The sequence below is a fragment of the Calonectris borealis genome, chromosome Z (assembly GCF_964195595.1).
Source record: "Calonectris borealis chromosome Z, bCalBor7.hap1.2, whole genome shotgun sequence".
Taxonomy (NCBI): domain Eukaryota; kingdom Metazoa; phylum Chordata; class Aves; order Procellariiformes; family Procellariidae; genus Calonectris; species Calonectris borealis.
In genome coordinates, this window is record NC_134352.1 from 84,409,192 (window position 1) to 84,434,533 (window position 25,342).

At 40.9% G+C, this 25,342-nt stretch overlaps 1 protein-coding gene and 1 long non-coding RNA gene across 3 annotated transcripts; one reads left to right on the forward strand and one right to left on the reverse strand.

Annotated features, from left to right (window-relative positions):
- Positions 1–2,308: 2,308 nt before the first annotated feature.
- Positions 2,309–20,076, reverse strand: LOC142076065 (3-ketoacyl-CoA thiolase, mitochondrial-like). Of its 2 annotated transcripts, none has more exons than XM_075138432.1 (10): positions 20,016–20,076; positions 15,523–15,689; positions 13,360–13,488; positions 11,828–11,944; positions 10,236–10,383; positions 8,088–8,263; positions 6,979–7,108; positions 4,684–4,754; positions 3,893–4,047; positions 2,309–2,972 (listed from the first exon to the last, which is right to left on the reverse strand). In XM_075138432.1, exons 1-10 carry the CDS (start codon positions 20,029–20,031, stop codon positions 2,888–2,890), a joined length of 1,194 nt encoding a protein of 397 aa, XP_074994533.1. In that variant the 5' UTR covers positions 20,032–20,076; the 3' UTR covers positions 2,309–2,887. The 2 variants fall into 2 exon arrangements, with proteins under 2 accessions (XP_074994533.1, XP_074994535.1); XM_075138434.1 differs by lacking the exon at positions 20,016–20,076 and adding an exon at positions 19,917–19,972.
- A 559-nt stretch (positions 20,077–20,635) lies between these two features.
- On the forward strand, positions 20,636–24,644 carry LOC142076081 (uncharacterized). The gene is made up of 4 exons (XR_012671108.1): positions 20,636–20,762; positions 22,261–22,295; positions 24,088–24,224; positions 24,342–24,644. It is a non-coding gene; the product is annotated as an uncharacterized LOC142076081 (long non-coding RNA).
- Positions 24,645–25,342: the final 698 nt, after the last annotated feature.

The following is a 25,342-nucleotide window of genomic DNA, read 5'->3' on the forward strand; positions in this document are numbered from 1 at the left end:
TGTTATTCTGTAATAAATGATTGGACTTGCTAGTAAAGACAGGCTCAGACCAAATCCTCAAGGCTAGGCACCCCTACATATTGTGGAAGATTGGCTCAGGAATCTAATGTCAATGCTTGTGCTCATCTTTAATAATAACGTGGTAAGAAAAAGCCAATATTCTTAAGCGCAGCAAACTGTGTGTGTGCACGACCTAGCACAGGACCTGGTTTTGCACTTCTGGGAATACCACGCTCTAGGCTTAAAAGTGAAATCAGGAGCTACAGAAGAGGAATGCAGCATGTTCCCCCCAAACCCAGAGCATCCATGCACCTTGCAGAAGAAGGGCTTGTCACTGACAACTCGATGACCGGTAGCCGACACAGAGCAATTGCCAAGGGTCTCAACCATTTAATTCAACGGTTTAATTGACACAAAGGACCCCTTTTGGCAGCAGTCTAACAAAGCAGCCACGTTTCAAATGGGCAACAGAGAGCAGAAGCACGTGTTTGGACAATCCACACATAACTCACCCTAACTAGAACACCTAGGTTGGTTTTAAACCTAAAGAAGGGATTGCATTCTCCCTAACCAAACTGAACTTGTCCTTTAGAGGGAGTGTTTATACCACCAGGCACTGCAACCTGAGACCACAGACAGGCAAAAAGAAAGAAATTAAATTTACTCCCAAAACAAGAGCATTTTCCCTTACTGCCCCTGAAAGCAGACCCCGAACTTTAAGACCTGGAAGTTGTGGAAGAAGTTGCAGGTACTAGAAGTGCAATACAGTAAGTCCCAGTAACTTCATGGGAAAGGATTTCACTGTTTCACTTTAGTGTGACAAAGCCCCTCATCAGAGGCTCTTACAGGAAATGAACAGGGTAAAAATGAAATTATATGGGAATAAGCAGTTGGCTAACACAGCAAAGAAAGGTTACTAGCAGGATGTACAATCATCTGTGCTGATAACATCTTCATAAGTTATCTGGAAAATGAGGTGGGCATCATGATGCATTTTGCAGAAAATACACAATTATTCAGGATGACCAAATTCAATTCTCAGCTAGAATTACACGTGGATTTCAAAAAAATGAGTGATAAAAGGGGGAAACGAAACATTATGTGCAAAATAAAGTGCATGAAGGGGATTATTCTTTACTGTACCTATACAGTGATGAGCTCTGAAAGAACTGTTACTACACAGGGATGAGATCTTGGAAAAACTGCGGCCAGTTCTCTGAAAATAAGAGTTCGGTGATTACCCACAGTCACGAAGGAAGAGGGAATTAGTTATTGGTTATTATGGAAGGAACTAAGAATAGAAAACATCCTACTTTATAAAATCCACGTGGCAACTGTATCTTGAACAGAAAACCCCCAGAAACCCTAACTTACTAAGATACAGTAGAACAAGAAAAACCGATACTGTGTTAGATGAACATCGGGTTTGCTGCTTCATGGCAGCTGGGTTTTTCTGAATCCATATAAACAGCGCTAAATATTTCTACAGTCATTAAAGACACTGCATGCATAAATACCCCAGGAATGGTAATCAGCATACTTCAACTGTTATCCACCAGTTGTAACAATACTTGCCTTGACCTGAATTTCTTGCTAGGCTAGGCAGTCAGGTTTTGAATAACCTCCCATCTCACAATCGTCACAGGTCATGCCAGTGGAGTGGCAAGAAGGAGTTGTAGATAAGCAATATTTTGACAGTGGACAGAGGATGAGAAACAGTAAAGGCTGAAGTCTTTGCTACTATTTTAGTCTATGTAGCACAGTACAGGCTATGGAGAAGTGCGTGCTGCCTCTGACATGGATCCAACTAACCGAGTATCTAATGTCGACATCTACATCAGAGCAAGCTGCAAGTTGCTCTTGACAGTAGAGCGAGCGTAGAGGACTTAAGTGAGTACAGTCAACGGAGATCTCGTTTCATCCAAATGTCATGTACACTATGTCAAATGATTCATAACTTCAAATCCACTGCCTGTGCAAGGCAAGACAACTTGCTCAGGTGTGCACTTCTCAAATTAGCTAAGAACAGCCCCACATTAAGCGACCCAAGAGATACAGATGATACTGCCAGAGGAAGTTAAGAAATGAGTTGCTGTACGTAAGCAGTTACCACGCAGCAACACAGTTAGATGCAACTACCCCCCTTCTGGCAGATTTGCTAGAGTTCTCTGGAAAGTACCTAGTAAACACCAGTTACTTCTCAGCCAGGAAAAACAGTCTCTCCAAAAACAAACAGTGACTTACCAAAAGTAACAATTCTCACAGTGATTTACTTTTAAAATAAACAAACAAACAAACGAACACCAAGCCCTTTTTTCTGTTACATTTATTGTTCTTTTGGGAGGCACAATGGAAATTTCAGCTTTCGCTCGTTTTCTTTTCCCTTGCAAAACAGCAGGGTACAGGTTATAGCCATCAATCTGCAATCAGTATATACTTCAGAAGGTCTCCAATTAAATTTTCACATCTCCTGATGATATAAGAGGCACGTGTGCCAGACAGCAGCAGTAGCTGAAATAAGAATAGTTTAAGCAATACTTGCTTAAAAAGCTGCACTGACTGCTATTTTAAGGCAGGTTTGGTGAAAGTTTGACAGGCAATTTCCTCAGGAAATGAAAAGAATTTTGCCTACAGAAATACATTAACTTGGATTCAAAAGAGGCTTTTAGAAAATACTTCATCAGTATGAAATTATATTGATATTACACGTCCTTTAGTTAGAAAGACATTAATGAATCTTTTTGTTCAGAATTCAGACTTCTAAGCTATTCCTTTACCTTGCAGAAATGGCACAAAACGAAGGCAGGTAGTGATGCTTATTGTCACAAAAGGCAGAAGTTTCTCAGGGAATTAGTAATTCGGGCAACACTGCAGTCTCCATAACCTCTCAGGCTGTGTTCTCAATGATAAGAGCAATACCTTGTCCACCGCCAATGCAAGCTGACCCAACCGCATATTTCCCACCACGCCGCCTGTACAGAAAAAGTAACAGTGAAAATTATTTACATTTATGAAACCATAGTACTGTTGTCCTGATTTTATGAAAGGAAACTAGCTATCAACTAGGTACTACTAAAGATGATGTTTTAGAATGTGTATGTTCTTCTTTTTCTAGAAAAGTATCATGAAGCCTCAACTGATGTTGAAATATTTCTGTAGAAAAACAAGGAGTTGCAGGTCTGAGTCTTTCATCATCTAAAAGATGGTAGTTATATTGTTTTTAGGAATACAAAATGGCAACGAATGACATTACGGGATACTTGTGGTTTCAACACATAATAAAAATGGCACAAGTAAAATATAATTTTATTGCCAAGGTAGTTTTCAAAAGCTAAGTTTTCTACAGCTACACTCCAAGAAACAGTTTTCCGCAAGGTGCTAATTAACTGAGGCTTTATGGTTGAACACTAATACAGTGTTGCAAGTACAAGCAAAAAGATACAGTGATCTCTGCCCTGAGGGGAAAAAAAAAAAGCAAAATTCAGAATAAAATGGTGCTACGCATATCAAGCAAGCCAAAAGAATCAAAATTTCTGAAAATGGACTAAAGAAGGTGATGACAAAGCCTTTTAAAAAGACCCTGTTAAGAAAAGGCTCAAAGGCCATTTCAATAAAGGAAACCTTCCCACTGACTACTGAGGGCTTGGATCGGATCTAGACGAAGCAAAAAATCCCGTAATGACAACAGAATGGAATAAGAGGCAAGCTGCAGGACCTGGGCTACAGCACAAAGGTAACAAATTTGTACAGAAAGCGATACACTTTAGCGTGGAGAGTTTTAAGTCAGCAGACTGGAAGATTTTAGTCACACAGTATCCATACTAAAAATCTTTTGCAGGCGTAAATACATCAGCATTGCATTCACAAAAGCAGGTATTGGCGACGTACGTACCTTAACTCATGAACCAGATGAGCTGTGATCCGTGACCCTGAAGCACCCAAAGGATGACCTACAGCGATGGCACCTCCGTTGACATTGGTTTTTTCAGGGTCAAGGCCCAAAACTTTCTCGACAGCTAGATACTGAGGTGCAAATGCCTCATTCACCTAAAACATCAGAGAAACAATACAATTGTTCACGTCTGACTTTCCAGACAAGCTTTCAGCAGCATGTGTGCACACAAGATTAAATGAGGTGTGCTTCTTCTCCAGGTCATTTTGATTGAGAAAAATATTAAACATTGTGTTTAGAAATGTGTACTCAGACAACATACCAATTGTCAGGCCAACCCAATGTAAATTCAAATCCTTCTGGCACATGTGATATAAAGCAAGTATGTAGTATATTTTATAAAAAAAAAAGGAGAGGTATATTCTGATGCAATGTGTTCATGAAGAGCCTAATCTCTGACAAAAAATGGCCTTGTTCACAAATGGAGACATGTGAGTAACTTAAAACATTAACAGTCCAGCCACAGAGCAAAACCTCATGTCACATGAGGATTTTTTTCCCCATGGAATGCTACCATGCCATTTTCAATTTCAATGTGCCTGAGATTTTTGTGATGACCGTGCAACTGTGTGGTAGAAACTAGATGGATAGAGGGCAGGCAGGTGAGCTAAGACAGGTGGGCTCCAGACATGCAGAACACCTACCTTGTGATGACGGGCCACACGTACGAGTGGAATGTTTCTGCTAAAAAGATCAGGAATAACCTCACTGTTCATGTTAAAACTCCTTACCTCTACCAAATCCATGTCCTTCAGGGTCAATCCTGCTTTCTTCAGAACCTCGGTAATTGCAGGTACAGGGCCTATTTGGAAATTGTATGCAGGTTAGTTAAATAAAAAATAAATAAATAAAGGCTTATAAACATGTTATACATAGGAGAGCTTCATAAAGCCTCATCAGATCCCCTCCCATGAGCCTCTGTGCAGCCAATGAATTCTGGCTATGGCACTCACCTGCTTTATTAGGTGGTAAGAGAACTCCTAAATCTCCAAACTCAACACACTGCCAGGGAAAGTTAGGAGTGTCACTACTGCTGCACAGCTATGTTGGTAAACACACGCATAGCTTTCAAGTCAAGAGAACTGACAGTCCCCAGCCAAATAAAACAACATCATGACAGTTTTGAGGCATCTTCCTTCCCAGTACTCTTAGTTCAGCTTATTTTTTCCTCACAACTTGCAGCCTCCAGGTATACAAAACAGAAAAAGGCAGGCTGTTCTAGAGTTTGCTGGTCATGTGTTTGGTTATGGGTATTGTTGTTTTAATATAATTAGAAAATCTTCTAGTCAAAAAACCTAACAATAAAATGTTCCTTTGGACCCAGGTCCCAGCCAGCTGAGGACAGTAAGATTTTTTTTGAGACTATTATGGGACAGTTTGGCAATAAAACTGTTCTCTGGAAGAAAGCTGACGTCTACGACCTAGTATAATCCACTAACGGAGATTAATCTCAAAGCACAGCTACCTAAGGAAAGAGACACTCAAAGAGAATTTGAAAGGGCTAATTAGATATGTGCTTGTAGGAAAAAAATATTGAGATGTTAGATGGCAGATGATCATTAGACAAAAAAAAAATATATCCTAAAAGGTTAACAATCCTAAATGCTATCTCACTACCAAAAAATGGTGTTGAAAACTCATAGCTCAAAGAATAAAAAACATAAAAATAAGTAAATTACCAAAGAGACAGAAAAATTAAAAGAAGGGCCCAGTTCAAAGCTCAGTGGATGATTAGAAAGCCTCAGGCAGCTTAAAACTAGACTCTAAATGCATCTCATTATGGACGGATTTTAGTATGCCTGTTACGCGTGAGAGTAATGGGAGGGTCTCATGTGGATAATACAAAGACCATTAATGACAGCCCAGCCAAGTAGACTTTTCCCCCCCCTCTCTCTCTTTTTTAAAATAATGAATCCTCTCACTAGACATTGTGAGGCAGGACTCCCTATCACTATCAGTATGTGAAAGGGCGGTTGCTCAGTCTGAGCTCCTGTTCTCAGATCTGTTGCTGTCATGTCGATGAATCTCATCTGGTCTTTTTGAGTTGCTGGGGACAAGCTGTGGTGTTAAGGAGTTAGGATACTAACTGTTTCTCCATATGATTTATGAAGTTTTTAAACAAGCTAAAAGAGTTGCCTGACTTAGAAAGAATGGGCTAGTTTAGAAAGGACAATGACAGCATGAAGTCTAGCGAAAGAAACCCTCCCTCTACATTTGCTTTGAAGGTTGTGTTAGTCAGATAGTCTGATCAAGAAAAGAAATCTGACAATGCTTCATTTGCATTTCTACTGACACATGGAACCAGTCAACAATGACCTCCCTGAAAAAAATGGCAGAAAGGAAAAGCGATGCTGGGATACAAAGCTGTCTACAAACTAAAAGAAGGGAAAAATCCTGGGGTGTCTGGATTGGCTTTGAGGGTTTGTTTGCGTTAACAGCTACTTGATTAGGAAGCATAAAATATGGGACTAACAAAAAAAGAGAAGTTTTTGGTTTGCCAAAATAATACCTGAACAGATGTGTATCCTGGAATCCAATCTTAGCTTGAGCAGCTGAGTAACTGGGTACACCTAGCCAGTACTCCTTCAGCAAGAGGTGAGGAGGATAACTCATAGTTACACATTTAATAATGGGATTTAAAGCTTACAGGAAACTAAAGTGAATTTCAGGAGAAAACTGGTTTTAAAAAAATTGAGAGAGTACCTATTTTCTTGACTTACTAACAGAGCGAGTAAAAAAGGAGGAAAAAAAGATGCCCGGGGGACTATAGTTCAGTGCTAATGCTATAGGTCAGGCACCGCACATACCCGTTCAGCCAAACTGAGGAGTCAGTCAGTCCCTCTGCATAAGAGGGATGGGCTGATGCCGTGGAATGGACAGGCTCTCTGTAGTTAGCCACACAAATCTCTTCAGAGCTACCAGGCTCAGCACACGGCAGCCTCCCTTTCTTTCCTTTAGAATGCCCAACACAAGAATACTTTAATGCTGCTCGATGCTATAAAATAACGTGCTTTATTGCAACTTACCAATGCCCATTATGGAAGGGTCACAGCCAGCTGAGTGATAGGCTACCACTCTTGCCAGAGGAGTAAGACTGTGCTTTTTAAGTGCTGATTCACTGGCAATGATGATTGCACCAGCTCCATCACACACCCCCTTGCAATAAGAGAGAAAAGCCTTCTTAGTGCGGAAAATACAAACAAACAAAACCCCTCCACACTTTAAACTAAATATGCCCCTCAAAAAAAGCTTGAATCCAAGACACTATTATTAACGTTTACCAGACAATTGTATTGGTGTTTATTCAAAACAACAAACCGCAATCTTTCACTATTCTGTGGACTGTGAAAGGATGTTAAATGTAGATGTCTAATTAATTTCAATGTTTTAGGAAAGTAAAATATGTTTTTGCCACTTTAAGTCTCCCTTACACTGGAAACATCATTCTGTAGACTTGCAAGGACACTACTAATATTGGATAATGTATGTACTATTAATTATAAAAGATACTTTACAGACACCCATACTTACTGTGGCTATGATGTATTTTAGGCAGGAATTCAGATTATATGATCACAGTGGTCCTTCTGGCCCAAAGAACATTAATCAATTGATAAAGATAATGACTGTAAGAGGAACAGTCCGTAATGACATGCTGCTAAGCACCCAGTCTACTCTGGGTAAGAGCAAAATGTGGTTTGGACTACAGAGGATACTAATTGTGGTACAAAGATGAGCAGCAGCAGCATGCCCACTAATATAATGCACAATTTGTAAAGCAAATGCTCAGTAATCATTGCCCCCAAAAGAAAGCAGAATGGCTGATTCTACACAGCCACTGCAGATATCAACTGCATAATTCGAGGCTGTTGAGGAAGCGTCAACGCCTCACTAAAAGAACAGTGACAATCCACAGAACCGTATTTTAGGACGTAGGAGCAGACTGAAGGATCCCCTGCCATCTTGGGGCTGGAACAGTCAACCAGGGATATTCAACTGCAGAATTAGAAATCATTTTCGTCAGCAGACACCGCTGACAGCCAAAGGTTGCTCAGTGAGACATAAATACAGTGACAATAAATTTGGAGAACCTTAGAGGTGACACTTTCACAACCCAAGGCTTTGACGTACTCACTGAAGCATTCCCAGCAGTCACCGTTCCATCCTTTTTAAAGATAGACGGGAGTTTTGCCAATTGTTCCAGAGTGGTCTGGGGTTTCGGGTGCTCGTCCTTTTGCATACTTTCTTTCCCCTTTTTCGTTTTCACTTCAATTGGTGCCATCTCAGCATTAAAGTAACCAGCATCATGAGCTGCAACCACAAAAAGGAAAATAAAAGGACTCTGATAAAAATATCAAGATGATTGTGCAGCATGACCAATAATCCTATTTTCATGTGCACCCAACTTTTGCTCTACTTTAACCAAGAGTTCAGGGACAGTACTGTTTATGCTTTTTTTTGTTTAAATAGGCTGGTTGGTATTTTATTGTTTGTTTGTTTTTTTAGAAATTGGGCAAAAACTCTATAAATACATTCTCAAACTTCTCCAAAGAAAGTCTCAAATATTAAAGTGTTATTTCACCTTTAAATAACTGAACTCTTGTTTTTTTTTTTAAGCACTAGATTTATTTTTGGTACACATCCCCCTGTATTGTTGCTTTATTCTACAGCTCTGTCACTTATCAGAGGGCCAAGAAGCTGTAAATCTCACTGAGAGAGGAATGTGAAAAAAATCCTGAGCCACATTTTCTCTGTTGATAACCAGCATAAGCTGTTGTTCATCAATTACAATCCTGTTCAAGCTACTCCTCCACAGCATCTCGCAGTCCAGTTATGATCTTAGAATGGGATTCAGCTGCCTAAACAACCTGAGACAATTCAAGGCATCGTAGGTATCTAAGATGCCCATAAGAGTATCTGGCCACATCACCTAAGATTACATTAGACGCCAATATTCAGGCAACTAAACGCTACCTTTTGTGTCCACAACGTTGATCTGAACATACAGATTTAAAAACAAAACAACCCCTATCTCCCAAAACGGAACCAAGACTCCCAGTCTATTCAAATTATTCCACAAATGCAACTGTAAGGGATTTAAAACTAAGACACTGAAATTGCCATATCTGATGGTTTTCAGCTACCTCTGAACTTTCTCAAAAAATTCTACAAAATCTTTTTCTTTCCTGTTAGCCACAAGACTCTCTTTTTTGTGTGGAATAAGATGAACTGGTCATAACAAGCAGAAATAAAAACAGCAAGGCAAAAACCCAGAAAACAAGAAAGAAGCAAAAGTCTTTTCAGGGGCACAGTTTTTAGCAAAGGTTCCAGGAATGGCAGGAGTTAGCTAACAAGACCAGCAGGGAACGAAACACACAACTGAGAAAAGTTACAAAAAGCACTGCTACACCCATTGAAAAAAAATACAAAATCTTCCTTCAAGAGTAGCCACTGTTAAAAAGCACCATCATTAGAATCTAAAAGTATGCTTAGATCTCTGCTTCTTATGTTCACCTTTGGGTTGCAATGTATGTTGAAGCCCCAGGACGACCACTACACGTTGTACTGACTTTTGGCCTACCACCCTGTTCACACTATCAATCGATTTCACAGTAACCCAATGCCTCTGAGTTACGGCTTTGGCCACGTAAACCATCCAGAGAACAGTTTAAACGCAGGTCCTGAACAAATATCCCCCTCTTCAGATTCCATCTGCTCTAACTGTGCAAGGGTTGTAGAATAGCATATGATTTGCAAAAGGAAGAAAAAGGATTTAGATCAATTATAGCACATGCTGGCACGCAAGGAGGATGTGAGTCGCTGTGGGAGAGGACTGTTCTGCAGTGAAGTGGAAAGAACGGAGAGGAATCAGGCATGCCTGGGACAATGCTGCTCTGCTGCAGGGAAGACAAGGTCAAGGTATCCCACCAAAGGGGCACCAACGAGCTACGTTCAGGAACATGAATCCTGTTCAGGCAGGAGGTGACGTGTGACAGGCCAACTGCTGCCTGAATGGCTACTGAATGTCCACTAGGAAGATGCAGCAAGCCAGTGGAAAGGGGCTCGTTACTTAATCTGCACAACACCTGACTCAGTATTTTCAAAGTCAAACCCCGCTAGGAGTGGCCTACTTGTATCACAGGGCAAACAAAAGCATGAATTACAGTGCAAACACCGAGATGCACAAGCTACACAAACTTAAAAATACTTTGAATCAATGCTAAAAACTGACTAGGTTTGAAACCAGTATCATATAAACACTTCCATTCCTAAATTTACTAACCAGCTTTGCATCTCTGTTGCGTTTTGAATGCGTATCGGTCACAGTCCTCTCGCGTGATGTTGTATTTTGCAGCCAGATTTTCAGCTGTAACTGCCATAGGTATTTTAACATGCGTATCTGTTAGACCTTCCCACAACGTGTCTTCCAACTGCATGGAACATTATGAAAAGAAAATTATACAGCACAGCAATATGAACATTTATTATTGACAGTTTCTAATTATTCAGCAGCCTGTTGGGAACTAACGTCTCTTTGTAAAATTAACTCCGGTTACCTACAGATACTTTATTTAAATTAGAACAAACACACTGCAAAACAGTATGCAAGTTCGTGTGTGTTATTTTAGTTAATCTATGTTGTGCTGTAGTGTGGTTCTTTCCACTCATACGTGGCCCTGAGAGGCTTGGGAAAAGCCTATGATTCTCAGCATTTCAGCATATTTCACTGCTGCATGAATTATTTATTAGAGACCTATGAAAAAACACACCTGTCTGTCTTCTTTCTGGTTACCAAGAAGGAAAGGTGAGGAACTGTGAAAAGGCACAGTAGCCTACTGATTCTTTGGCTCCTTCTCTGCTGTCAGGTAAAATCACCTTACTTGAGTCAAAGGTTTCTGTGGGTAAAACACCTCAGGTGAGAAAATACCCAAGTCTAACTTCACTTAACCTGATAAAGGCAAGCCCACTCAGCTCAGATGGGTTTTGTCATCTCTCTGTCACCAGTGAAGTTCTGCAAGATAAATCACGCATTCACCTGCAACTGCGTAATTATCTTCATGATAAGAACCCAGTGGCACCTATGGAGACTCAGTGTTATCAGCAACCTTGTGAAGGTTCTCTGCAGGAACTGAGGGTTAGCCACAGTGCCACGCAAGACTGACAGAACAGAGTCAAGCACACTTCATATTCACCACCTTCATAATGGAGAAACATCGTAGAAAAAACAAAGGGCTGAAACACTGAAATATCCTAATTCAGCATTTTGATGTTGGTTATGACCCACTGAAAAAATGGTAATTATCAGAGCAGGACTGGATCCTGCTGCAAATTTCCCACAGTATTCACTAAGGATATATCTTCAGAAGAAAATGTAAAAATAATTTGTCAATGGATTTAATTTCAATTTACCATTTTTAAAATTGAGAGATGCTTACAACTTGGAGGTATACATGTTCTTTACCAGTCTATTTACCATTGCTAGCCTTGCTAGCTTTACCTAAACTGTGTATGCCTCTATTTCACAGCCCCCGACATCAGAAAATTTTTTATATTATACACAGTACTTTGATGGGATGTATCAAGTGAACTAAGTGTTATGTCTAAGAGTTTATTGATATGTTCAACATGGAACAGGAGTTCAAATACAGTTTCGGAAAAGTCAGAAAACTGGCATGCTTAACAAAATTGCCTGAACCTACTGTTTTGGTAATGTCTGAATACTGGATAAACGCTTTGAACAACTAAACCCAGACCTAATCGCCAATAATTTCATTTGCAAGGATATAGTGTCTACAGGCCCGATACTTTACATTGCTCTGTAAACATCACTTTATACACAGGAGAGAAAAAAAAAGTAAAAAAAAAGTACTAGACCTTGAGTTCTGCTCCTAATCTGGTCCCAAATCGAATGTTTCGAACTGCATAAGGAGCCTGGCTCATATTTTCAGCTCCAGCACACAGAACAACTTCTGAATCATTAAGGCAAATTTCCTGTTAACAGAAAAAGAAAACAGATCTAGGATTTAGTTTGCTGTTTTTGTAAGAGAATAACAACTGTTTTAGAAAAAGACCTCGTCACCTACAAAGCCACGCACAGAGAATGAATTCATGCTTAGCCATGTGTATGTTTACGAAGGGTTTACCCTTCTATGAAGATTGGGGTCTCTCTTTCATTACTTGTTCCTTCTTCTTCCTTTCAGCAAGGAATGATTATATCAATGAAGGAGGAAGAGAATATGTGTGCACACGTATGACAGGACTGATGAACAAAGCCATTACATATCTGCATGCTTGTGTCGTTAGGTTCTGTCCTGGTTTCGGCTGGGATCCCAGCCGAAACCAGGACAGGTTCACGGATGGGTTTTTTTTTTGAGCTGCCAGTCTTCTCAAAAGGAACACAAATTAAACCTCAAAGCCTGAAACTAGACCTTACAGTTCTAAAAAAAATGGGACATCATTTTAGAAAACATTAGCCAGGTAAGCTGCCAAAAGAAACCCCCAAAACGCACTAATTCATCATTGGCAAAGCATACAGAACCTAAAAGCCCTAGTTCCTAAACGCACCACCAGACCACTCAAAAATTCTGCTTCCTTAAAACGATTCACTCAGTTGGACAGTTAAGGTTATTTGTGTACTGGAATGGAAGCAGATGAAATCATCTTGGTATGTATTTGAGATGACTAGTTAATAATTACTATGACTGATTTGTAGTGATACGTGCTGAGATGCTTCCTATAGTTACCGAAAACTTTGCGTACATTTAAGCAGCTCAGAATAGAATCTGCAGCTTTGTTGTGTGCCAGAGAAATACAGAAACCTTAGCTGCATTGATGAAATGCCTTCTTTGGAAAAGACCTAACAACCATACTTTGGATATATGTGGTCAAATTCTCCAACAGATTTTTTCAGTGTAGACCAACGTGTGTATAGCCTTTGCCGAAAGCACTAGAAAAAACAGTCAGATGGATATTATTGTAAACACGTAACCTTAACTCTACATTGTCTTCCACATTTTTTCCTCAGAGGATCAGACCTAAAATAATTCTCTAGCCAATGGGAACTTTTTTAAAAAAATAAAACAACTATGTGGTTGCTCAAATATTCATAAACTATTGCACAGCTGAGCTCTGTTTCACTGGCTAACGAACACTTGTTGCATTCCTTCTATTAAACTCAAAATAGCTGCAGTGATGATTTTTAAAACCAACCACAAAATATGGCACTGTGGAGGCTGAACTCCTGCACAAAACCACACAGGACAATAGGAAGTCTCTACCAGTGGTACCTAAAAATCCACGTTAAGACTCATCCCGAACACAAAGTACATGTTTCTACACCCGTCTCTTCTCTCACGTTAACAGTCTGATAAAGGTTACAACTAATACAGAAAAAAAGAGCTTTGTACCTGACATCCACTGGCAATGGACTGGAAACCAGAGCCACAAAGTCTGTTGACAGTGAGGGCTGGAACTGGGACGGGAACTCCCACACGTAAACCAACATGTCTTGCAATATAAATCGCATCTGCGGCGCTCTGCAGACAGAACGAATAGGAGGTTTTGTTACACTCTCATTTCTCTGGAAAGTAAAAGTCTTGATGAAAAGCCGGAATGGTGTAACTGCATCACTGATAGAAGACAGTGTACGTTCAACAGAAATCCTACTAGTCATAAGGAGCACTTTGATTTACTTCAAAAAGACACCATCCTACATGACCAAAAAGGGACAATATCTTAACGTGTATTTTAAAGAAACTGTGTGTCGCAAAAGCTAGACATCAAGTCAAAAATGGTACTGCAGATGTTAAGAAGGAAGTCAGCAACTTAGTAGTCTTATGTCTTCCCTTATTTTCAAAACAGCATGCACACAACAGACTGATGTAAGACCAGATCCTGACTGGCAAGCAGCAATTACTTCAAGGTAAATTAAAATTGCTCGGACTAATAGGGGAAGGCCCCCAGAAACCAGACAGCGTGGAAAATGCGGAGATGACATTGCTGCTTCATATCCACTTGGTGAAATTTCATAACTGTGATGTTCTAATTGGACACTGGCCTGTTCTAACAATGAAATCTCATTCCTCCAAGGCTTTCCAAAGACGGTTCTATCACATTTCTATTTGAAAAGCAAAGTACTGCACACAGAGCAGTTTGCTTCAGAACCCACTCCTTTAATAAACCAGGCTCCAACATGAGATGAAATAAAAACGATTAGGCTTCTGCATTTCAACTACTGAGTCAGCAGATGATGGTGAGCACAGGTACAGAATAAAAAATTATAACAGCACTGCTATAGGTTTGTAATGGATCTTTTCCAGAGAGAACACCTATGCTCTTGGGGATCATGCCCTAAGCTAATATGTATTATAAAGACAAAGTTCTGTGCACAATCCTACTTGTCAATGCAAGTTTGGAAAAAAAAAATTAATCAAGCCAATTCTGCTGAAGAAGGGAAGTTTAAAATGGTCATACATTCATAGTTATTTAAACTTATTCATATAATAGTTAAAAGGAATCCAGGACTAAATAAAAGAAAATCTATTGGGATGGGGAATTATGATGCAAAGGAAGAGAAAATGTAATTTCAACATGAAAAGACTTTTTTTTTTATTAGGAGAATGCTATTTTTTATGTGAAAGCATTACAAAAGATTTGGATGCAGCAATTTTTTTTTCCAGGCCACAAACAGTTCTTACAAAACATAAAAAGTTGAATAAAAAAAGCTGAGATGGTAGCTGTAGGAGACAGAATAATCAAAAGCTACTCTTTTGGCTGAAAATCCTTAAGAAGGAATACTACACGTTTGTTCACTTATCATGAACATTCTCAGGTATTTGTTTCTTCTGCACCCTTGAAACACTCAGTGCAAAATAAGACTGCCTACCCTTAATAACAGTGAAGTCAGAATACAACACAAAACCAAACCAGAAATGCTCTTTGCTCTCTTGCCTAAAACAAAGACCCTAATCTAGATACGTGGATAACTGCAGTTTTGCAATGCTGCTGCCCTGCATACAATAGCATCCACACCACAAGCTCTTTGGAAAAGATACGCTTGTCCAAATGTCTCTGCCAATCAAGGCATGTATTCCTTCAGCTCAAAGTAAACTTATATTCACTCAAAAAAAATTCTATTTAGAAAACTCAAGGGAAATGGGCTCATATCAGTTACAGTCTCCAGAAAGAAAGGGATTTATGCAATTCAGTGAAAACTCACTGATCATTGAGTTCCACAGCTCAAGTCATTAAAACAGGAAAAATGTACCAGGGATTAACAACTTGCCATTTAATGAATCCACATTTTTTAGAAGATCAGCTTGCCTTAGCTTAAACTACCTTTGGTACTAAAAAAAGAAAGCTAAGCCTTGCTCCCAATAATACCACAAATCATGCAGGGTATGTCCCTTAAACATGAACAGGAAACACTACACTAGAAAGGCTACTTACCCATTTCATTTCCACCCCTTTGGTTTATTCTTGGCTGCAAAGCAGAGGTAACTATCTATAGGACCACACCAAAAGAGACGACTGAAATAAGCACTGACCAGCAAATTTTCCATGCTACCAACCTGCATGACGCTGCCGACAATGACGCTGTCAATGATCTCAGGAGAGACCTTGCCAGCAGCCAACGCAGCTCGAGCAGCGTGTTCTGTCAGATCGGTGGCTGTGAAGTCCTTCAGCAAACCTCCATAGGTCCCGAAAGGAGTTCGCTTCGCTGCGACAACGAATACACCTGCAACAGAAGCGAGAATTATCCAGGGGTGCAGAGTCTAACAAACAGAAAACCACCGAGTCAGCCTCAACTGGGTAACATCCTAAATTCACAAGAGGCTTTGTAAATAAATATAGACAACGTGAAGCCACGCAGTTCAAGATAAATAAGCTACAGGATATAGCAATACTTTAGACTGGGAAGGTACGTAGAATTAATGGTCAGAAAGAAAAGCTGGGAAGATTCCAGAAATACATCTTTTCCTCAAAGAGGTTTGAAAAAAACAGCTAGTTGGGTACCAGGCAGACAAAGGAGGCTGCCGCAGCACATCAGACATTACTGCTAAAAGCATGAAAGTAACATCCATGAAATCCCTCAGTGGACACCTGTGAAATAATCAGACGAGGAACAGTTCTTTTGAGAAACAAAGAGGCCATTCCCTCATCCTAGAAAAAGCAGCTGATTTTTGGCTTATATTCTGAAACAGTTTTCAGAAAGAATGAAAAATAAAAAGGATAAAGCAAAACAAAAAAACTTTTTTATTTGCATTTTAACTTTGATTCCTTTAACTTAAGAGGAAAAAACATTCCCTAATCAAAAACTTCATGATATTTCCAGAACTATATAGGTCACCTAAACTGCATCAGCATCAGTCTTTCAGTCTCTGAGAAGAAACTCCAGTTTTCAACAGACAGGAGAGCGTGTGCAAGCGCATGAGTACAAATGCACGGGCCAGCAGTAGTCTATATGAACTTCAGCCTGGGAGAAGCTGCCTCTGAACCAAACCCAACCTCTGCTGACTGCGTGTCCCAGCGGCGCTCTGCTTCTGCGGGCAGGAACAAGCGGCAGGCAGCCCGTGAACTTTCCCCCAGTTGAACAACCGAGCTCGCACACCCCTTTTCTACAGCTGCCATGAAGCACCCACAGCTATTTTAAGTAACGCTAGAAGGATATATACAGGTGTAAGAATGAAGGCAAATGAAAACGCCTGTTCGTTAAGCTGCTCATGAACGCTGTTTCCAGGCCTTCTGTTAGAGGCCGTGTGATCCATCCTCTTTGGCTGGTTTGTCAGAGGGAGGGTGCTCCTCTGTCTCTCATGTATTTGGATCCCAGACTACGTGATTTACAGAAAAGGACTTTCCAAACTGGTGAAGGTCAAGCTTGCTCCACTGACAGGGACTTGAATACAACGTTGGGATCTGAAACAGTTAATGAATATGCTCAGAAGATCATCTGGGAAATACCCTGAAGTAGACTAAGCAAGAATTGCGGCTTCAAGGACAGGGGTGAATGCTAAAACCAACGTGGCTTTCAAAGCCATGAAGATCGCAAAACAGAGTAACACCTTTCTCGGGTACTCAGAAGACCCTACAAGTCTTTGCTAAGCGCACTACTGCTGCTCCCTTAAAACGTAGTGCTGACATGGTAACTATTCAAAAACTGTGAGAAGCAGAATTTATTCTCTCAAAGGAATAAATAGCTGCTAACTATTACACATCCAAACAGCCCACTCTTCAGGTTTTTAAGTGGAGAGTCACTAAAAATATGTATCTCAAGAGGCCTCTGTAGATTCCGAGGTCTGAAAAGTACCAAAGCTGGTACTGCGGGGAAGGTCCTGTACCCAGGCTTGGAAGAAATGCTCGGAACTGACCCCTTGTGTACACACAGTGTATGCTATATTGGTCATTGCTTTCCACTCTTCATTTAATCATCATTCAACTGATACCAGCAAGTAATTCAATTTAATCCAAAACAATTCTTAAACCATTGACTGAAAATTTTTTACTTTGGTTGTACATATTTTTTCGAAAAAAAGCTGAAAACTACTAACAGACACAACATGTGAACCCCTACAAGTTTTTTTAACAAAGGTGAGGATGCTTTAACTGATTCATGTTTATGGAAAACGGGTGTGTTCAACACAGGCACTTTAGGAGTAGTTCCTGGACTTTCTAAGTATTCAGGTGACAGATTTAAATTTACACCAGTAGTTTTCATTTAACTATCCAAAATGTATTGTATTAACAATAATTTATTGAATGTGAAGTTTGAGTCTTCATTAAATGTTAACAACGCTTGTAAAAAAAAGACCCTTAGCTCTTTTAAGGGTGATCTCATGTTCCTAAGCTTACTTTCCCTGCAGAAAGCAGGCCTTGACGCTCACCTTGCCACCATTCCTCCTGCCACTGATTCCTGTCCCTCCATCTCCTCCAAAACTGTGCCAGCACAGCTGGTTGCAAGGTTTTGCTGCAGACCAGCTCAGGGACCTGACCAAGCTAAAAGAACTTGTTCTCCTCCCTTCTGGCCAGGTTGTGGTTATCCACATTATTTGCTGAATCAACACCACGTTGCCTTACAAACAAACAGTCCAGGAGTGAGGATGGAACTTTGCCCCTAAACCTTCCTTTCACAATAATTACAACATCTCTTTCACAGAGGCTGCTCACTGCTGCCCACTTCTTCACACCAGCACCGCGGGGCCAACGCGTAAACCAGAGCAGATCGCACCACTGCGGTAGCTGAAGACCTAACCCAGAGTGGGCGGAAAATGAGTGGCTAATTTTCATTTGGATCCGTCCTGTGGCTGAGTTCACCTTCTGGCTGCTCAATAAAACAGTAATTCCAGACTAAGAGAGAAGGCTGGACTGAACCAGGTTGGGAAGAAGAAGCAGCACAACCCGTGTTGTGTTATGCTGAATTAAACTGACCACAGAGCCATTCCCCTAAGGGTGTATTACTCCAGAGCCTGCCTAACTTTGCTTGACTGGAGAGACGTCTACAAACGCTACTCTCTCCACAAAACTTCAGGAGGGGCAACAAGAGGTGACTGAAGTTCTGACAGAAAGGACTCCATGGCCTTTGTCAGCTCTTCCTAAGTCCTCATTAATGTTCTACATTACCATGACAAGACTTCCAGAGCCTCTGCAATTTTCCAAGGTGATAAACATTGGATGTTTAACTTTTGGGGCTAGAAAGCAAAGGTCACTTTGAATCCTTATCAAACACTCAATACAAGACACCTTTTAATCTGGTTTTGTCAGCCACTTGCTGCCAAACGGGGAGCTACTATTATAGGTCTGAAACATTCTCTAACCCTCCAACATTTCTCAAATGCGCTTGGTATGAAATGATTTCTTTGTCAGATTCTATTTTGAAGGCCTAAAAACCAATCATTAACCTCAAAAAAAAATTAAGGAGCAAGAACAGTGTATGAAAAATATTGTTGCAAGAGATGAGAGAAGATTCTGAAACAGACACAGAAAACAAACATCAAACAAGTATGGGCAAAGCTGCTCTCTGTATTATCCAGTTCAGTAGAGCAATACAGAATTACTGCAACACTGACTAGACAGGCTTTCAGCACTGAAACCTCAAACCATGACTTACACATATGTTATTATTTAGGTACAGTCTGCCAAGTAGCAAAGCACTGCCTAATAGATAAAAAGCCCTATTTCAATAAATTTCAATTTTGTTTTTAAACAAGATCAGGTACTAAAGGGCATATTTATCTCATTTTAAGAGGCACAAAATTTAAACCATGTAAAGGATAAAGTACTTCCATACACAAAACACTTTTAGGAACTGTTGGCACTTACAAACCGAGTTTATCCTGCACTGTTACTGCTAACACAGGCAGGGGCTGGACGTGACAAAAGAAACTTTCAGTCACTGCCACTTCAAGTGTCACTGCACACAGACGTGGCCCGTTATGGCACATATATACACACCCTTTGCTATAGGTTTGTCTGTACCATAACTGGCTTAAGCACCGCAGAAAGTCAAACACGGTATATTCTGGTGTGCAAAGGGTTTGCAAACCAGTGCTCGAAACAGAAAGGCTTGCGACTGACACCGCGTACCCCTTCTCCACCCTCTGCACCTAACGCAGTTCAGTGTTTTTTGAAAGGTCGCGTTTATTTCCAGCTGTTTATGGCACGGATGCTGACACAGCACGGACAAGGCAGCGGGGAGGAAAATCCCCCCGGAGGGACAGGAACGGCTTCAGAGGCTCCATTTTGGATTTTCTGACGGACAACGCGAGCTGCCGCCGGGTTATGGGCCCCTACAACCGGGCCGCCCTTTCGGCCAGGGCAGGGCCTGCCCCGGCGAGGCCCACTCCCGCCACCCCGGGCAGGACAGCGGCGGCACGGCCGGTCACCTTTCCCTCAGACCCGGCCCAGCCTCCCTGCCAGACCGGTCCGCCCTCAGGGAGCCTGCCCGGGCCCCGCTCCCCCCCTCAGGGACCGTCGGCCACTCAACTCCCGCTGAAGAGCCAGGGACCCGCTATTCCCCACACGGCGGCGGGGAGCCGCCCGCCCCGCCGCGGGCTGACAGGAGCCTCACCCCGCAGGAGCGCCATAGCCGCGCCGCTCCCCTCCGCTCCGCCGTCTGCCGCGCCTGCGCCTGCCGCGCCGCACATTCGCCACGCTGGGGGCGGGGGCGGGGGGGGGGGGGGGGGGGGCAGGCATGCACAAGCGGCACTTTTACATTCATTTAAAATTTCATTTTTTTAATTTCACTTCTACTGGATTTGATTTCTCCCTCCTCGCCGTCCACGTCCCTCGCCCCGCGCCTGGAAAGGGCGGCGCGGGCTTTGGCGAATCGGCGGCGGAGGAAACGGCGAGAGGGCTGCGCGGACCGCGCGGCGTTGCCCCGGCAACGGCGGCCGCGGCGGAGGCAGGCCCCGAGCGGCGGCGGGCGAACCGGGCCTGCTCCGTCCCGCCCGGCCCGGCCCGGCCCGTGGCCGCCCCGCCGCGGTCCGTGATGAGTAGCCACTGCGCAAGCCGAGTTCCGCGGGACCGGTGAGGAAACTTGTGCTGGGGAAGGTACCTGAGACCCGCGGGCGGCGGACAGGGGCGGCCGCGGGAGCCCTGAGGGCAGCTGCCCTCCCTCACGGGGCGAAGTCACCCCTCGTCTGGGCTTTTAATGGAGGTTTGTAGCGCTGAGCTGCTGCGCAGTCCAGAGCCCGCCCAGCGCTGCCCTTATTTCCAGGCTTTATCCTTTCTGGAGCTGCATGGAGACGTCCCCTGTGCGCAGGGGGTCCATAAAAACCACCTTTCAAAGTTCTGGTGGTTGAAAATGCATGCTGAGGTATGATTTATGTGCATAAGATCTTTAGTGGAACTATTCAGACCGTCAGGCAGAAGATGGGAGGATCAGTAAAAATATTTCGCGGACAAATAAAAATTGCCAAATGTCTTCATTGATGCAATTTAAGTTGCATCTTTATAATTAGCAAATTATAAATTTTCTAGAAGAAAAAAATGTTTTTCTGTGAACAATCCCATTCTTGATTAAAAAAAAAAATCTTTCAACTGCTTTCCCTACAAACTCCAATGATTTCATGAATCTAGAGAAGAGCAAATGTACAGCCACACAAAACTTTGTCTTTAATAAAAGTAGAGGATTTTACTGTATTTGCTCTCTCTGCCATTGACTTACCTTATCTCATCTAACCACAGGCACAGGGGCTAGCACTGCATCTCCATTCATTTGCAAAGGCATTCAAAGCCTTAAGATTCCAAGCTCAATTGGTTTCTAATTAGCTCACAATATTTAAGCACCTCTGAAATTAAGTTATAATTTCTAAAGCTTTCAAAGTCTTAAGTAAAAGACTGTTAATTTGTGTTCATAAAGTACGTTGTAATTTTTAAATAGAAATATTTCCAATATACAGAAGCAAATATTGAAAGGTGTATTTTTTACATTCCCATTCTTGACCAAAAGTCACAATTTCTTCAAAAGTGTTTATTTCACAAATTTTTTTATCCACAGCTGAATATTACAGTGACTATTACAAGCAATTTCCTATAAACAAAGGTGTAGTTTACAGATTTGTTCAAAATGGAAAAATATTTTATAAGCAGTAGTATTTCATCTACAGTATTCACTCCTGTATATCATTCAACTTCAAGAGCAGCTATACTTTCTGCCTGTTAAGGTAATGAGACTTCACCTCCCCCCCCCCCCCCCCCCCCCCCCACCCAAACAAAATAGACATTGCACTGTAGTAGCACATTTTTTGATAATTTGATTTTTTTTTTCCTAATTTCAACTTAACTTGAAAGTTTTTGTCCTCTGGCATTTATATTTTTATATAAATTGTATACTCGTTGGGGAATATGTCCTCCAGATTGTTTTACTTAACATCTACATTACTAGAACTTGTTTCAGGAGGAAAAAAAAAAATCAATTTAGTTCATTTTAATTAGGTTATATTTATATGCAATAGCAAAATGCTAATTTTTCCATTAAATACAGTTTTATTCCTTTACTGTTGAAAATTGAGGAAAACAACCTGTTGTTTCAAGTGCATCTTTGTCACTTGTATCTTTTGCGAATCACACAAATGCAGGCTCATACCTTGCAAAGACTTTAGGTAGTGTTGCGATTTCAGCGTTTAAGTTACAGTATCAGGAAAGGTAGCCACTAGGTATGCTTAAACTCTGCAACACGCCCACATTTTGTTACTGCTTCACTCATATGAGAAGTCCTTTTAGACACAGTGGATTAAGGTGTACGAGCAAAAAATGTTTATGATGTAGGATTGAATAAATTCAGTCTTAAGGTCTAACGTTCTTTTCTACAGTCAACTACTACAACAGCTTTACCAGCTTTTGATAAGTAACCTCAGCTACAAAATGCCAATAAAAGAAAAAAGAAGAAAAAAAATCAAAACAAGTTTTTTGGTGAAAATGAAGTGTGTACGTTGTTCTGGATGCTTTTTGTAGGTCAGACAGCACATGCCTGAACTCACGTTTGAAGTGGTGGTTTCACAGTCGTGGTGGTTTGTGTGGTTTGGTTTTTTGGGGGTTTCATTTTTAAGTTTTGTTTTGTTTTTTTTTTTTTTATTCCCAATAGTGCTTTTCTGAGATAAATTATACATGCAAAAATCAGTATGGGTCAGTATTGTTTTCTTTCCTAGGAACTTCAAAGTGTTTTTGCAGACCTCAGAGTGAGATTTTATAAGCAGACTTATAAATCCACAGAAAACTTTTTATGACAGAACAATAAAAATATTCCCACATTTTAACGCTTGTTTCAGAGAAACAGCAGTTGAGAAGTCAGTTACCTTAGTAACAGCTAAAGGCACACAGTGGGAAAAATGTTCAACTTAATAACCAATATTTAAAAATAAAGACAGATCTGGAAAACAGCCAGCTTTCTCAAAGCCATGCTTTGTGTTAAATTTGCTTTTTAAAGAACTAAGTGCCAATCTGAGGAAAGAAAGGCATGCTTGAGCACAGCAATTTAAGAAAATTAACATTTAAAAACAAATTTAAAAAATTGCTAACAGAAAAGATAACATATTAAAGGTATTTCATAGAGTTCTCTTCCAGATGGATTTTAATGGATAAACTACATTATCACAGCTCAAGACATTAAGTCCCAGTTCCCATCTACATGTACAAAAAGATTTTAAAGAAAATCTCTTTGTTGTACATGTAAATTACGATCCTGAAAATGCCAGTGAAAGACCATTAACCACATCTTGTAATTGTGATCAGCAACAAAACCTTTGACGGAAGAGGATTCTGCACCAACCTGTCATTTCGTCTGAACGATAAACATTGGTTTAATCAATCTGTTAGGAATTGTACTCTGAATAATTTACATCAGAGAGAGGTAGAGACCTGAAGAGCCTGAGAGGAAACTGCTGGCCTAAGACAAATTCTGAGAAATAGCTCTTTGTTAAAACTGCCTTACAGACTGAATTCTGCTTTGAATTATTTTTTATTTTCTAAACTGTGATGACTACTATAATGCAGAAAAAAGGGATAAGATACAATTAAAAAAATTAAATTCAGAGCACTGCAAAAACATTCATTTGCAAAATGTGGAAAGAGGTAGGTACAATAAATAAAAATATTGTAGATGAGCAAGTGACAGAAGAGCGTGAGCTTGCTGGGCACAGGCAGCAAAATGGTGGCGTTATCCTTACTGTATATGAAAGGGAGATGAAGGCACTACTGAATATACGCAGTAGATGCAAATGCTCAAGGACTGTAGTTTGGAGGTAGTGCTGGTACTATACAGGCAATAAATTTTCTTCTATAATTAGTTGGGTGATGGTTAGAGGAAAAGATAACTTCTCCCTAGGGAATGGCCTTAAGTCTGTCCTTCACTGGTAACAGCCGTAGTGAACCATAGTCCATTTGAAAACAAGGTATCTACCCACTGGCATAGACCAATATAATTCTTCACAGCACTCAACTTTTTCTTTAAAAATGTGCTTTTGGATAGTAATATACATATATAGTACATACAGGACTATTACAGTTTGTATATACATAGATTATATACATGATGTTTAAATCAAAACATACTCCTTATCTAATAAGGTGACTGCAGCATGATGGGATTTAGTGTATCTTTAAGAGACTTCACATTCTATTTTAATCCTCTGAGCAGACAGGGTACCTGATCATAAATTTGCTGTTTGGATATGATTTACACCAACTAGAAGTAGTCAGATGCAGAGAGGGTTTTTTTTGAAAGCTCTTGATCATCGTGGAATTTCTGAGACTTCAGGAACCGCAACCACAAAAGCTGGTAAGTTAAGATCTACTTAGACAAGACCATTACGGAAGCGGAAAGGCCAAAATGCTCACAGTGCTGGGATGAGCGGGGCTTTCACTGCTGCCAAACATCCTCGCCGCACTTTGGCAGGCTGAGCTACCGCAGCAGCATCGCCACTCGGAACAGTTCTGCAGACCGATCACCACCAGGATCGTGGCACAGCATCACTCGGTCTCGGGAACCTGCCTTTTCCCTTCCTCAGCAAGGAGAGCGGCTGAGAAAAATCAATGACTGCTTTTGTAAGTAGCTGGCCCCTTTCAACGTCTACCTGGTGAGGTCAGAGGCTTGGTTTGTTTTAATTTATAAGTTAGGTAAAAAAAAATCCTAACAGAATTTGAATTGATTGCAATTATTCATTTGAGGTTGTAGACAGTTCGTGTTCACTCTTAAAGAAATGGCTTACATTACTAACACTGTCTTACATTTTTTTGTGTTGAAACATTTCATTGCTTATCCATTCCCTTTTGTTTTAAAACTTTTTTTTTTTAAAGTATTCTTCATTTATCTAAGCCCTGTATTTGCATAACTGGTAAAATTTCAGGTCGCTATTGAACTGAATAGAATTTTTCCATGGACTGCTATGGCTAGGACTAACCCACTGAACATAAGTAGGGCTGGGGACCCAAATATTAAACTGGGTTGCCTTAGCATGTCTTATCTATGCATGAGATTCTGATACAGGCCATGGGAGAGGCCCAAGAACCTCGACAGCCACTGCACAGAAGTTTTTGACTTTTAAAAGCACAGGGAAAGCCACCAGTAGGGATCAGGATGATGCTCATCTATACTAGAAGCGGGAGGCCTCAGGCAGTCCCTTGTCTCGAGATTATTTCACTAGGACAAAACCTTTGCAAGTCACTAATGTAAATTTGGTAATGGAAGAAAGTCCAAACTGCCAATTTATTTGAATTCCCATGAAGCAGATGCACTGGATGTAGTTAGGAGGAGCAACAGCATTTTTCAAACATAGAATTTGTGACAAATTCCACGTCAGTGGAAACAAGCAGCCGTTACCTTAACCGGCGTGATAAATATGTATTGCATCTTCTGCAATTTACTTTCTGAACTCACTATCATGACAGTTACTAGCA

Bases quoted from the DNA above. Each gene is read 5' to 3' on its own strand.
- LOC142076065 (XM_075138432.1), bottom strand. The intron at 13,489-15,522 runs GTTGGTAGCATG...TTCTGTCTGCAG, and splicing joins TTGTCGGCAGCGTCATGCAG to AGCGCCGCAGATGCGATTTA. The intron at 4,755-6,978 runs GTAAGTTGCAAT...ATTTCCAAATAG, and splicing joins CCCTTCCATAATGGGCATTG to GCCCTGTACCTGCAATTACC.